The following is a 13342-nucleotide window of genomic DNA, read 5'->3' as shown; positions in this document are numbered from 1 at the left end:
AGTCTTGCACAGGCAGTCCTCTGTTTAGTTTGTTGCAAAATAAGGATTCTCAAAAAATGGGATGCTTAGGGGAGTTCAGGCCAGAGAGAAGAAGAATGCATCTTTCATAGGACCCTACAGAGTTCATGGAGCACATGCCATTTTCATCCAGCTCTTAAACCTGTAACAGCCTTCTCTCTCCAGAGTTACTTCTGACTCTCCTTGTCTTCTTGTTGCGCATAAGAGGAGAATTTGGACTGCTGGATTTTGCCATGGTACAGCAAACATCTCACACTCTTGTCCTTTAGAAGAAAATGGCACAGCGCAAATTGCTTTTATTGAGGCATTAAACTGACAGCGCTGCAGTTCCTCTGTTTATCCATAAAGTGGGTATACTGCAAACGGTAACACATCGAATCTTTCCCATGCAGCCCTTGAACATACTCAGCCCTGACTCAAAGAATGAGCAGGGCAGCCCACGTGTCCTCCCAGACTTTGTTTTCCATGGAGACTACCATGGGTTGCCAACCGTTTTTCTGCAAAGACCTGACAAATTTTGCACACAAGATGACCCCTCAGAGCAGGAAGCCATCGCTTTTGACTTTTAAAAATGAACCACATTAGGGGAAAGAGCACCTGAATGAATATAGAATATAGATATGCATATAGACACCCCAAAATTTATGCAAGTTGATGTCCTTTGACCTTTCAGTGGCACTAAGCTCTAGTGCTCAGACAAAAGCAAACCAACAAGGAGTACTGGTTTGGGTTCAACGTGCTTTCTGTGAAGCACATGCCTCAGCTCTCCACTAGACCACAGAGTAAGCTACTGATCAGAAAGCCAGAATATATGATTTTAAAACTCTGGGCTTAATTCAGCTCTTAGATACATCATCCTAAGTCTGTCAACGCTTCAGTGAAGCCAGTTTAACAGCATAACTGGGACCCCTGTTGGAGGCTTTAATATACATTATCCTCAATCTTCTGTAACAGCTTTTAAAAACTTTTTTTATTAGGGTCTCACTCAGAGCAAGTCAGTAATAATGTGTTCACTGAAATTTGCCCAGCACTTTGGAGCAGAAATGCATTGCTGTATCATTTCTTACTTTTCCTGTTAATGTCACTTAATTTCCCAAGGGGGAAGTAAAACCAGGAAGAGACTTGGGATGACTTCTCAAAGGGTCCATCAGTCCCTCCAGGAACACAGTGTGTTGCATCCTATCCATGCCTGCTACAAAGTGCAGCTACTCCAACCTTGGGATAGCCTGAGGAGTGATTTTCATAGCAGTATAAGGGAATGATGTATCAGAGAATCCAAATTCTAGAAATCACTTTCTCTGTATTTCCGGATGTACCTTACAGAACACATATACACTCAGTTATGTGAAGAACACATAAACTTCCACTTCGATGAATTTTGCTTTAATTGATATGGATTATAGAGTTTGTCTTGAATAAATGAATACAGACAGTTATGTACCAGGACAGGCTGACATTGCTAGCAGTTCCTAGAAACATTCCAAAGAAACATTTTTTTAGTCATCCATAGTAATGCATTTCCTCAGCTCCTGTTCCAAGTTCACTGTCACCCTGTTAATGCTACAATGTCTCTTCTGCTTGATTAAAGAGCCATGTTACTTCTCAGAGCCTGTTAATTCACCCTGCGGTTCAGATCGTCAGCCGATACGAACCTGTGACCCCCCCACCTTGAATCCCGTGTGCCTGGTTTTCATCTAGCACAATGACCCTGACTCCAGCGCTACCCCCCTGGTTTACATAGACGAAGGGGTCTAATCCTGCATAGGCAAAACTGAGACCAGAATTATGAATCCCCTTCCTCTCTGCCAGGTATGTATTTCTGTGGAATTACACAGATTCAAACACTTTTCTGAGTAGAACCGTTCCAATAGCTAACGATGTCAAAGGGATTTTTCAAATTAGCTTTGACAAGCTTTGGACCAAACTCTAAATTAATATTTTTTTTTTTAATTCTTCAGACTATAATTAAGGAACATTTGACTATGATAATAATGCCAGGGGAAACTCACTTCCCAATCACAAATGAAGGAAGTTAGTAAAATGGCATACCGTATGTTCAGTGTCCTGTATAGAGCAGCATCATGAGGTTATCAAACATTTATAGCTTACCATTTCAGCTTTGATATGTTAGTAAACTTGGCTCTAACCTCCCAGCATATGAGAGGAGAAGATAGTCCCATCTGGATTTAAATGTACAAAACAGCCCTTTTGTCTGTACATGTTGCTAAGTGCTTTCTTGCTGGGCTTTCTACAGTACCGATCTTATTGACATTTTTTCCCTTGCTGCCTCATAGCTAGAAACCATCTTCTTTTTTTTTCCCCACCCTACAACATTTGATTTTCTTTAAAGGCCGTGGTGGTTCCACTGGAAGATAGTAGTAGACTCACAGCTTTTCCCCTTGCATGTGTTATTCTGCATTTCATAAAGTTGGCTCAGAGGTAAAAAGCTTGAACAAGAAAATAAGAAGGTCAGCTACAAACTGCGTATTTAGTCTCACTTCTGCCTCAGTTCATTTTTATTTTATGTTTTGGCCCAAACATTGCACAGCATCATCATCAAAGACAGGTATTTATAGCAATGAGTAGCTGCGCAGCTCAGATGAGCATTGGTCAGTGTAGATGTAACTGTGTTGCATGGGTATGCTGGGCACCACAGAGCAAACTGATTTTTGTAATCTGCCATCCCAGTACGTAGCTGCCTTGCGGCAAAGCAGTGGTGACTTTACAACAGCCACTCACCGCTTCTTCCTGCTTCCCCTGGTGTGCTAGGACTGAAACAATCAGCCTCTTGCAAAGATGGGTTATAAAAGTAAGAAGCAGTAACAGATCTGGTTTTCCTTGCCGATGTTCCCTGGGAACAGCACCAGGGCTTGGTCTCCAAACTCAGCCTAGCCTTCTTGGGCAAGGAGGCCATGGTCCTGTGGGGACATCCGTTTTGTCCCCCAGCTATAACCTACATTTCAGCATTGAGGATTGTATTTTTGTAGGGCTTCCCTGGGTGGACAGCACTCTTCTGTCTCTAGAGTGCAGCCACATCAGTCTGTTTATTCTGTATTTTCCTGGTATCTAACAGAGCGGAGCCAACCATGACAGGAATCCATACATATGTACATAGTAATAATGCTTAAACATGGAGGCATCCTTTTGCTGAGTAAGGAATAACAGATTTGCTGTATCAAGAGAACAGAGTAAAAAACATTCTTTCACTGAGAAAGAATATTTTCTATCTCTACCCACTAGGCAGGTTCTGCTAAGCAAGGGAGTCTAATTGGATTTTTGGGGTCTATTAAATCAGAGCAGTGCAAGTTCGATTTCAAAGACACTCACCATTTGTCTTTTCAGTATAAAATCTCTCACTCCCTAAATGCTGCATTCTTTTAAAAGTACCTAGGAAATGGGGTCGGAGTAATCAACCACAGACCACAGAAGAATTTTAAAGGTCTTTTGTAGTCACATTAGTGAAAATAATATTCAGCTCATTGTAGAAGAATTCCCTTGACTACTCGGTGCTAGTTTTAGAAACTTCTCTATTTGGACAGGAACATATTGTAGCATCTGAATAAAAGCCAGGTCCTGAGAGATGCCGAGCTCTTCCAAGAAGCGCTAGAGTCCTACATAAATTCATTGGTAAATTCATCAGTCCCAGTTCTCCTCCCACTTTGCCATTTGCCGTGATTTAATACTGAAATTCCAGTGGCATTCACAATATGCTGGTTCAATATGTTAGGAAGACTCAAGCAGTGCATAGGTCACACAAATACGGCTCAGGAGAGACAGGGCTGATATTTACTGATGGCTTGGCCCTGAGCAAATCACTTCCCTTTCCTGCGCCTCTCTTTCTTCCCACTCATCATCTGCCTTGCCTACTTAGATCACAGGCATTTTGGGGCAGCAGGCTCTCCCACCTTGCATTTGTGGCGGTACCCATGTAAGACTCTCTTCCATGTCACTGAACTGATTTCAGCAGGAGCTGCATTCAGCGTAGAGTTGACATAAAGTGATGGTTAGAAATGGCATGTCCAGGGAATTGAGCAGCAAAAAGGGACAGATCGCTCGTGAGACAAGAGCATGTTTCGGCTGCAAGGGGCCCACATCTGAAGTGTTTGTGGAGGAGAAGTGATGCTGACTATGCTCAGTGACCCATCTGTCTGTCTATCTGTACACGGAAATTTAATTTTGTCTCCACTGGGCTCCATTGATCTCCACAGTTGTGATTGATTTCAAGACCATGAAGCCTACGGCTGGGCTTGTGCTTGTTCCTGAACGTGGGACCTGATGTAATTTTCTTCCTGCTGTCTCTGCTGGAGACTCCTCTGGTTGTCAGAAGTACTGGGACTGTCAGTGCTGATGACCCTGATTAAAAATGTCACCAGCTCCAGAGCCAAGGCTCACATGGTGTCTGACAATAAAATGTCCTGTCAAGCAGGAGCAAAGTTTTCCACCACCTGATGGCTGAACACTCTAAACTGAACTGAGTTTGGGAATTTATGACTTTTAAACCCCTTTGTTACAAAGGGGGTGAAATGAAGCCTGACTGACTTGTTTTTTCTCTTCTGGAAGTGACCCCTCCAGGCGGGACCAAGCCTGGGTTCCCTCCTCACCACCATGGAAGAACAGAGAACTTCCTTCTCCAGAGCTGCCAATCTAGGACATCTCATGAGCCTTGAAATCCTAATAAACATTTCAGAGATACATAAAGAAGTGGAACTTAAATGCTGTGGTGACTGATGCTCTATAAAAAGCCGCAAGTGTTTATGGAGAGGGAGGTATTTAGAGACAACAGGGCAAACAGACCATGGGCCTTTCTCACCTTCCCCCCTTGCAGCGTTACGGCTCCAGGAGCTCTGCAGCAAACTCAGCCACTTGCCCCTGGTTCCAGGTCACCCTCAGAGGCTGTTTCCTTAGTTTATCTCAAGTAGCCTGTCTCAATGGATGGTCAGGTATGGGCAACACAGTGCTTCAGCAGCTGGTCTGCAGTGTGACACTTGGCAACCAGGGCACAATGTTTTGAGTGACCCTCGTAAGGGGGTAAGGGTAAGGGGGGATGGAGTGGCACATAAAGCCATGGCCACGCGCTAGCAATGTGAGTGAACAAAAAAACCACTTCCAGTGTCAGACTCTGCATCACTTTTGCTCACAAGAGAAGTGCAAATAAAATGCAAGTCCTTACCTCTTCAACAAGCTGCAGCATTCGACGGGTGCTCTCAAGGGACTGAAAAAAAACAGGAAAAAACACTTAGATTTGGCAAGATACAGTTTCCAACACTAAAGTGCAGGCTCATGCTGACAGTACGCTTTTCCTACGCTCTTTGCCTTCCCTCACAATCAGGCCATCAGCAGGGTACTGGTGATCTCTTCATCTTCAGCTCTCTGTCACAGCTTGCTAATGCAGCAGTACCCACCGCATCCCGGGGCAGCTGCAGTCGCTAAGGCTTGCCCTCCCCTTGCTCATGCATTGCGGCGGTAGTGCCTGGAACAGCTGGTGTTCCACTTTAAAAATAAAGTCTGTCGTTCTCAGCTAAGACTTTTCAGAGACCTAACTGGTGACTTTTAACATTTAATAGGTTTGGCAAATTGAAGGAATCCTCAGAAAATATTAAATTGCTGCTTTTTGCTCTGAGGCCAGTCAGATTGATGCAGACTCTAATACCTAAACCAAACTCACGATCAATAAATGCCTTAATCTAGACTAAATATGACATTAAATTTTATCCCGGCTCATTTTATTTCCAATTCTGCTTTCAGTGTAAAGCTGATGGGAAACAGAATCAGCTCTAGAAATCCTTTGCCGGATCAGCTCCTGTTTCTGGGTATGTCTCTCACGCCAAACCCATCCCCAAGTTTCCTTTTTAGCTATCAGTCTCACTTCATCAGCAAGCTGGTCGGCACGCCGCTGCATTTCTTCCAACTCATTGCGCATATCAGCGTCTTCCGCCATTTTAGCTGTGGGTGTGTTTGTGGAAGCCGCAGATCAAGGTTTTGCGCTCAGCTGCCTGCAAGCCTGGAAGACAGCAAAAAGGGAAAGAAACAGTGTGGTTAGGCTCCCTGACTCACTGAATTGTGCTTAAATGTCAGTCCCGCAAAACTGCTTTTATTATGTGAGTGCCCTCAGTCAAACACTTTCGTTCTGGATAACAATTCCTATATAGTACCGAGCACACAGGATTGTTCAAGGTGGTGCTTTGTTCCTATGTTATTAATCACTCTCAAAGAACAAGGATGCATCTTGTCGTGTTCTTTGAGAAAAATCCTTCCTTTTTTCTTCACCTTTCAAATGCTACTCATATTGAAGCTGGAGACTTAGGAGATGTTTTTTGCTACCAGGATTGAGACCCTTTCATTCTTCTCTAGAATTAAAAGCCTTAACATGAAGGAGGTCAAGGTCAAGCCTATGTCCCTCATGTCCTATATTTCAGCTGCATCGCTTGGAGGGCTGAACACTCGGCTAATACATCTCCAATGAAATTAAAGACAATGAAACTCTGCAGATTTTTATCGGCTAATGACTTGTCCACCATGCTGTAGTTCAGACTCTGAAATAATATTTACAGCTGGGAGAATAATATTTAGACTGGGAGAAGTTGTCTACCTGGGAGAATCCTTCATTTCAGGGGAAGCGATGGCAGGACCTAACTGGTATTTTCAACTTCTCCCCAAAGTGGGTCAGACCCTGGTCTTGGTTATCCCTCTCAATACAGAACACCACTGAGCTCATCCTAACCCGAGACCAGAATGCAGCCCATTAATCCTCATTTGGGTAGGGTTTCTTTTTTGTTACAAATTTGAGCTAGCTCTGATTACTGAGCATGACTTGATTAAGAAAGGCGGGTCCTCCTACCATCTGTCAGTTCTTTATAACAACAGCACTGGGTTATTTCTTTGCTTGATTCAAGCATGGCACGTTGCAAATTACTGCTCGCTGAATGTTAGATTTGTTCATTGCAGGAAATCCTAATCCCAGGTGTAGAGGAGGTGGGGAAGTTGTGGGGGACTGCCAATAAACAGCCATAAAGCTCATGCTATCATGCTCAATTACAGAAAGAGGACAAAAGCAGCCCCTTTCAGCAAAGCTGCTTTAAGAAGGCAAAATCCCAGGGGCTATTTTCTGTCCTGTCTTTGTGATACGTGCAGCCTTTATGAAACAAGATAAGTCAGGGCAGAGCTTGGCTCTAAAATTTTAACAATAACAACTCTGTTTAAATGGAAGTTATTATCTATTGGAGATGAATCTGTTCCCCGCTTTGACCGCGCTCTCTGTCAGGACGAGAGGAGGATGGGCTGAACAGGTACAGCTGAGGGGCAGGGAGATTTCCTGGATCACACCCTGTTTGCTTAGAAATGTATAAGGAAAGCAGACAGCTCCTTGCATTTCCTCTGCGGCTTCAACAATGGATTTGCTGTTTTTCTTATCTAAGAGGGAATATGTGACCTTCATGCTTTCGCATTAGCTGTGCCCTCGCTCGTGGTTGCTTTTCCTCTTTGAAGCTACAGCAGGAAGAAATCCATCTCGAAGAGTCGGCCCTGCAGCTACTGGCACGGCATCTTACTTTCATCACTGAGCACATCGCCACATCCTTGTCAGAGGGAGAATGACATTTTGTGATGGGTCACACAATGTTTAGGAGCCGAAATGTATGCTGGAGAGGAAGCCCACCCGGTTCTGCCAGCTGCATGGTCACAGCGGTGCGAAGGACCAAGCTTAAGCAACTCATCTGCAGCTCCGGCTGATGCAAACGCGGCGCTTAATTTCATGGCTAATACTCAGACTGATAGCAGGCACTTCAAGGATGCTCACAAACAGCAGTAAAGAGGCTTTACAAAACATGGCGCACTCTGAGGATTAGGAGGAAAAGGTGAACCAGGAATCGGTCTCCTCCCGAAGGGCATGTGAAAGTGTGGGGACACTCTCAAGGCCACCCCAACCTTTCTGCCCTGCTGCTGCACTCGTGTTATCTTTTGTGGCACATCATGCACCTCCAGGAAGATGCTACTCCTGATCAGCAAATGGAGCATGCCTAGCTGGGATAAAATAAGTTATTTCAGTAAAGAACCACACTCTCCGAACTCCAGTCCAACTTGGCACAGACTGGCACTAGCATTGGTCACTGCTTCACAAATTGGTTTTTTTTCCCAGACTGAGGCAAAACTCAGCATTTAAATATTTCTGGCACAGCCTCTGTGCCAGAATACCAAGATTAAGTCTGTGGACCTACTTTTAGAATATTTAGTTAAAATATTCTCCTCTGCCTGGATCCCTCATTACACTTGTGCTGGCAGGATAACAACACTGAGCTTTAGCAAAAATCAGGACAATTTAAACATGACTTTGGAACTGATCTAATTGGTACATACATCGAGCTGTGAGGGGCAGGAAACTGGTTCTGCGTTATGTCTGTCTGGTAGCATCTTACTAGCTGTAGAGTGGGAGGTGATGCATCAGTGAGAAGATGGGATGCTAACAGGGGGTTTGGTTCAGTCTCTAAGCGTATCCAATGTGAGCTGAATGATTGCAGACGTGTAAGCGAGCGAAGGTGGCATGAGTGCTTCTACTGACAATAATGAATAATACAGGCTGTTTGTCAGTCACCACAGATAATAGAAATTGCACAGAAAATTCAGTTCTCAAGTAGATTCCAGCCTGACTTTTGATCTTTTACTTATTAATTTTTGATCATGAGCCAGCGGTGGTGATGGGTAGTGCAAAAAAGAAACAAAGTGGAGAAATTTTTGTGATTTTTCTTTAGAGTTATTTTTCCCAGTTAGTTAGAACCATCAGTTGGCATCTTAGTGACAGATGCATCCTATTTTGCATCAAGCTAAGAAGAATGTCAGAGGTTGTAACCAGAGAGATGTTTTGTAGCAAGTGATCGAACTTGACAGGTTTATTGAGATTGTTTGGTATTTGTAAAGCACTTAGAATGGATTGAGAAATAGCAAGAAGCATTCTTCCAGACAAGTCATTTTACATCAAGTTTTAGTCATAAACAAAAGTGCCCCGCAGCAGTGCTGATTCAACTTTATTTAATAGAAAACCGTGCACAAGAATCAATAAAGGTTACTGATTTGCACACAGTATGATAAACTACAGATATTTTGCAGATGGCTGGGAATGGGTTTAAATTTTTTGCAGATTTTGCAGTTTAAGATGTGGAATAGGACAGATGAGAGACAGGATTTTCCTTGAAAAGCCCCATTTAGGCTGAAATTCCATTCCGGTGTCATGAATCTCCAACAACAAACCCTGTTATCAATAAAATCCTGTAGGGAGCAGATTTATGTTTTAAAGGGAATTATTTCTCTACAGTACAAATGAACAGTTTTCCCTCTATGGTGTTTCTTAGGAACACCTATATATAGTCCTCTTGATGTATTAAAACATTGAAACTGAATGATTACAGGAATGGCCAAGAAAAGGTAAACCATAATGGATTCGCTCTCACTGATTACTAGACAGACTTTCAAAAACCTAAGGTACTAGTCTGTCTTGGGGCCACAGAAACCTGCTCTTGTTTTAGTAGAATGGGAACAGGCCAGAGATACTATTGAGGACTTTGGGCAATAAATTTCTTGTGGAATTTTTATTTTTGATAATAGCTGATATTTTGCATTCTGTTCTCATTCAAGCTGATTTGAACAAATATCAAAATCCTTTGCCTTAGGAACCTCTAATATAACTGGAAATAAACTCTCCAAAATATACTCTGTACTTTCAACATAAACTACATTTTATTTTGTCTACAGTCACTGCAGAGATGATAGATCAGAAAACCAAAGTTGTGACGTAGTATGTTAAGCTCTTTAGATCTAAAACTTTGATTAGAAAAAAAAAGTTGCTACAGAAGTTACAGCCACTTGCACACACTCAGTCAATGTGTGTTTATACATGCAATAATTGTATATACAAATGCAAGCTCAAAATTTCACGAGGACCTTGGTTTTTTCATTTCGGAAAAGGGAAAGGAAATCCTCTGGGTTCACACACAAACATACACGGTGCTCTCTTAAAAGGAGACAAAAGTCCAAACGTTGCTACAAAAAACTGTGTACGTCATGTACCAAGCTGTGCTTGTCTTCTAGACAACACAAGTCACTTTGGGGACTTGGGTGACTTACATCAAATTCCCTGTGAGCCAGTCTAAGACGTTATGCTGGTGCTCGAACAGTAGCACAAAAACAGATGGAGGGCTAAAGAAAAATACAAAGAGAGACTGGCTAATGGAAACGCATTGCCTATTATACTTTGAATTCTGCATCTGCTATTTTAGTAGTGTTCAGATGCAATAAAGAATCTCATAGCGAGAACATTATATATCCTTATGGAGTTATACCGTAGTCTGAGAGACCTACATATATCCCCAGAGGAAGAGAGATACAATGAGTGACCTTTGAAAGCAAATATTTGCTTCACAGTGATATAAACACTTCAGTGCAATAAATACAGGAAAATGAAAATGCTGCAATTTACTGTGGTGAAGGCAACACTGCAATAAAGTGTTCTTTTTTAAGCACCCTCCCTGTTATTAAAGGACACATCTATTCTTCCCATGGATATTTGTAGCCAGAGGATGACTGCATTGGCGTATTCTACTAAAAGAGTCCGAGTTGGTCAATACCACACTTTATGCTTCCTTCTTGTAGGATTGAAAGAGCGTTACCGCAGTGGTGTGGCATTAGTAGAGCCACAGAAAACCTGAAGAGACACTTTGGCTCAAGCATCTCAGGATGGATGTTGAGCCGTTTAAAGCTGGATGCCGGTTTGTAGCTGTTCTTTCATTTTCCCCTGGTCGTTGGTAGAAGGAGAAACACACGCTGCCAAAGGGGGAGATGAAGTTCTGCTATAGATGAAGGGGGTCACCCTTGCTCCCCAGTGTTGCCTTGCAGCTGCTCAGTTGGCTCCCCGGGTGCTGTGCAAGGCATGTTGAGCCATCACGGGGCCAGGCAGAAGGCAGTTCTGGGGCTGTATAGGATTGTCCTCTCAAGGTGCACATCCTTTTCCCTGCTGCACCTCCCCGACAGCTATCACTGCCCAGTGGGAGCTATCTAGAGCTCAGCTGCCCAGCACGTTGGCCATGTCTTTCACCACCTTCGCCAGCCTTCCCTAGATGGGCTTTTTGCAGCTGGGTTATAAGAACCGTAGGATCATAGAATCGTTTAGGTTGGAAAAGACCTTTAAGATCATCCAGTCCAACCATAAATGCACTGGCGATAACTCTAAAGCTCAGTCTAGACCAGAAACTGCCTACTAACACCAGCAGGGAATGAAATGGCATCAACAGTGAGAACCTGCTGCAAAAGGATGCTTAGATACCAATACCGGTGTGTGTTGCTGACACCAGCAGGTTCCCCCCGAAACTGTGTTGATGATGTAGCATTCGAAGGCAGAACCCAACAGAAAGCCAAGAAAGACGTGTGTGTGCTGCCCACAGTCAGTGTGACAAACAACAGCTGGTAAGAAATTATTTAAGGGAGTTGGGAGCATCGCTTTTATACATCGTGGGCTCTCAGCAGTGGTCCTCACAAGCTCTGACTCTCCTGGGTTTCGACGTCTGTCATCTCCATTTCACCCAGAGCTCACCACGATTAATACCATCTATAACAGAAGCATTTCCTGCTTTTGCTCTTACTGTATTTTATTGATCTGAAAGCACTTGGAGAACAAATCAGCTAATTCTGTAATGAAAAATCCTATTTAAAGATTTTATGCTCTTGCATAAAATGTAACAATGAAAAATTACTCAAATTTGTTATTTAGATTTAAATTTTAAATAGCTCTGACATAAAATCTTGAGGAAAATCTGCTTTTTATATCTATTCTGCAGCACAGCTTATTGCCTGGATGTAATTTATTCAGAAGATTTTCAGGAAAGTTCTCATTTCCAAAGAAACACCTTTGTTACGTTTGCGTTACTGATTAAGTCAAAAAGCTGCCTCTGTGTTTCCGGAGGGTACGTTAACGTTAAACTGTGGCACAAACACCTCCTCCCTCTTCTGTTCCTGTCCCACAGCAGGTTGCTTGCAAGCCTTTGGACCCAGCTCCACAGCCCAGGCTGACGGGAGTACAGTGATAACCAATTTCACTCTGTTTTTTGCTTGATATTCAGTAAAGAATAATGCCTACTGGTGAGGGCTTCTCAGGGAGTGACTTTGGAAAAGACAGGCACTGAGATCTTGCAAATCGGAATTCAGGAGAAGCAGGCAATTCCTAGTTTGTCACTGCCTGCCTTCATCGCCTTAGACAACTTATTTTACTCTCCGGGCTTGCTTGCATTGCCTGAAGATGGGTCTCTAGAGCTATGTGAGATGCTGTAGGTATTTGGTTTCCTGCTGCTGGCTGTATCTGTCAGCGTCATGCAGATGTCTTGGATACCCTCTGATGGGACTGCTTGTCCTTGTTTAACAACCAAATCTGTCTCCCATTGACACAATATGGATAAAATTATTCATTTCCTTCCTATCTTGTCTTTTTTTTTTTTTTTTCCCTACTTAAATTGCAGGTGTTTCAGGGCACGGACTGGCACTTGGTTTGGGGATGTATGTGGTGCAGGACAACAGGGGCTTTTGGATAAATCCTAGCGAGCATGACGTCCTATTCTCATGCTGCATCTCTGTGTCAGAACCCATATCTAGCTGGAACGAGAACTCTCCAGTTAGAGGCCAAAATGAAGATGTTGAAGTATAATTAGACAAAATTATGACTCCTGACTATTTGCTGAATGCGTTGGAAAAAATGACTGGAAAGCGGTTTTCCTATGAGCTTGTGTTGCTATAATGACAGAAAGCTCAATAAAATGATTTCTTAGTGTGAATGCAATTACACAACATAAATGTGCTACCAGGGGAATTACTTCTTCTTGTAAATGTGGGCACCTCTACCCCGGCAAACCCCCGATCATTAGTGGGTCAATGAGCGTGATTGCGTGTACACACAGTTGCAGTGCAGCAGACAAGTTGTGTTGACACAACCGCTCCGTGCCCCGGGTTTCTGCAAATAGGGAGGTTATAAGCGATACATCCCACGCTTCCCCCCAGGTGCTGCAGCCAGGGGCCATGGCAAGTGGAAAAAGTTGCCATTGAGATCTTGGAGAATAACAGGCATTCATAAAAGAAATGCCTGGAGCCACCCCATCCCGATGCAAAGCAAGTCATTGTTGTCCTGTCAGTTGTCAGACAACGCTGCTGCTTTATTAGGCTCCAACATGTGCATGTCGCTTTATCAGGCTCCTGCACCAATAAAAAAAAAAAACAAACCCAAACCCACAGAGCAGCCATTTTGTAACAATCTCACTTCAGAGTAATAACAACTTGACTTTCTATCCATTTTACT

At 43.2% G+C, this 13342-nt stretch overlaps 1 protein-coding gene across 2 annotated transcripts in view; it reads right to left on the bottom strand.

Annotated features, from left to right (window-relative positions):
* The window catches only part of SNAP25 (synaptosome associated protein 25), a 30639-nt gene extending 24683 nt beyond the window's left edge, over positions 1 to 5956 (bottom strand). For both annotated transcript variants that reach the window (XM_075707871.1, XM_075707870.1), the window contains exons 1-2: positions 5885 to 5956; positions 5189 to 5230 (exon numbers count right to left, since the gene is read on the bottom strand). In XM_075707871.1, the coding sequence (XP_075563986.1) occupies positions 5189 to 5230; positions 5885 to 5956 (114 nt within the window). The remainder of the gene's footprint in view (positions 1 to 5188; positions 5231 to 5884) is intronic.
* Between the last annotated feature and the right edge of the window lie 7386 nt (positions 5957 to 13342).

This window comes from Pelecanus crispus, chromosome 3 (genome assembly GCF_030463565.1).
Source record: "Pelecanus crispus isolate bPelCri1 chromosome 3, bPelCri1.pri, whole genome shotgun sequence".
Lineage (NCBI taxonomy): Eukaryota > Metazoa > Chordata > Aves > Pelecaniformes > Pelecanidae > Pelecanus > Pelecanus crispus.
Note: the sequence above shows the minus strand (reverse complement) of the source record. Positions and strands in the feature narration are given on the sequence as shown.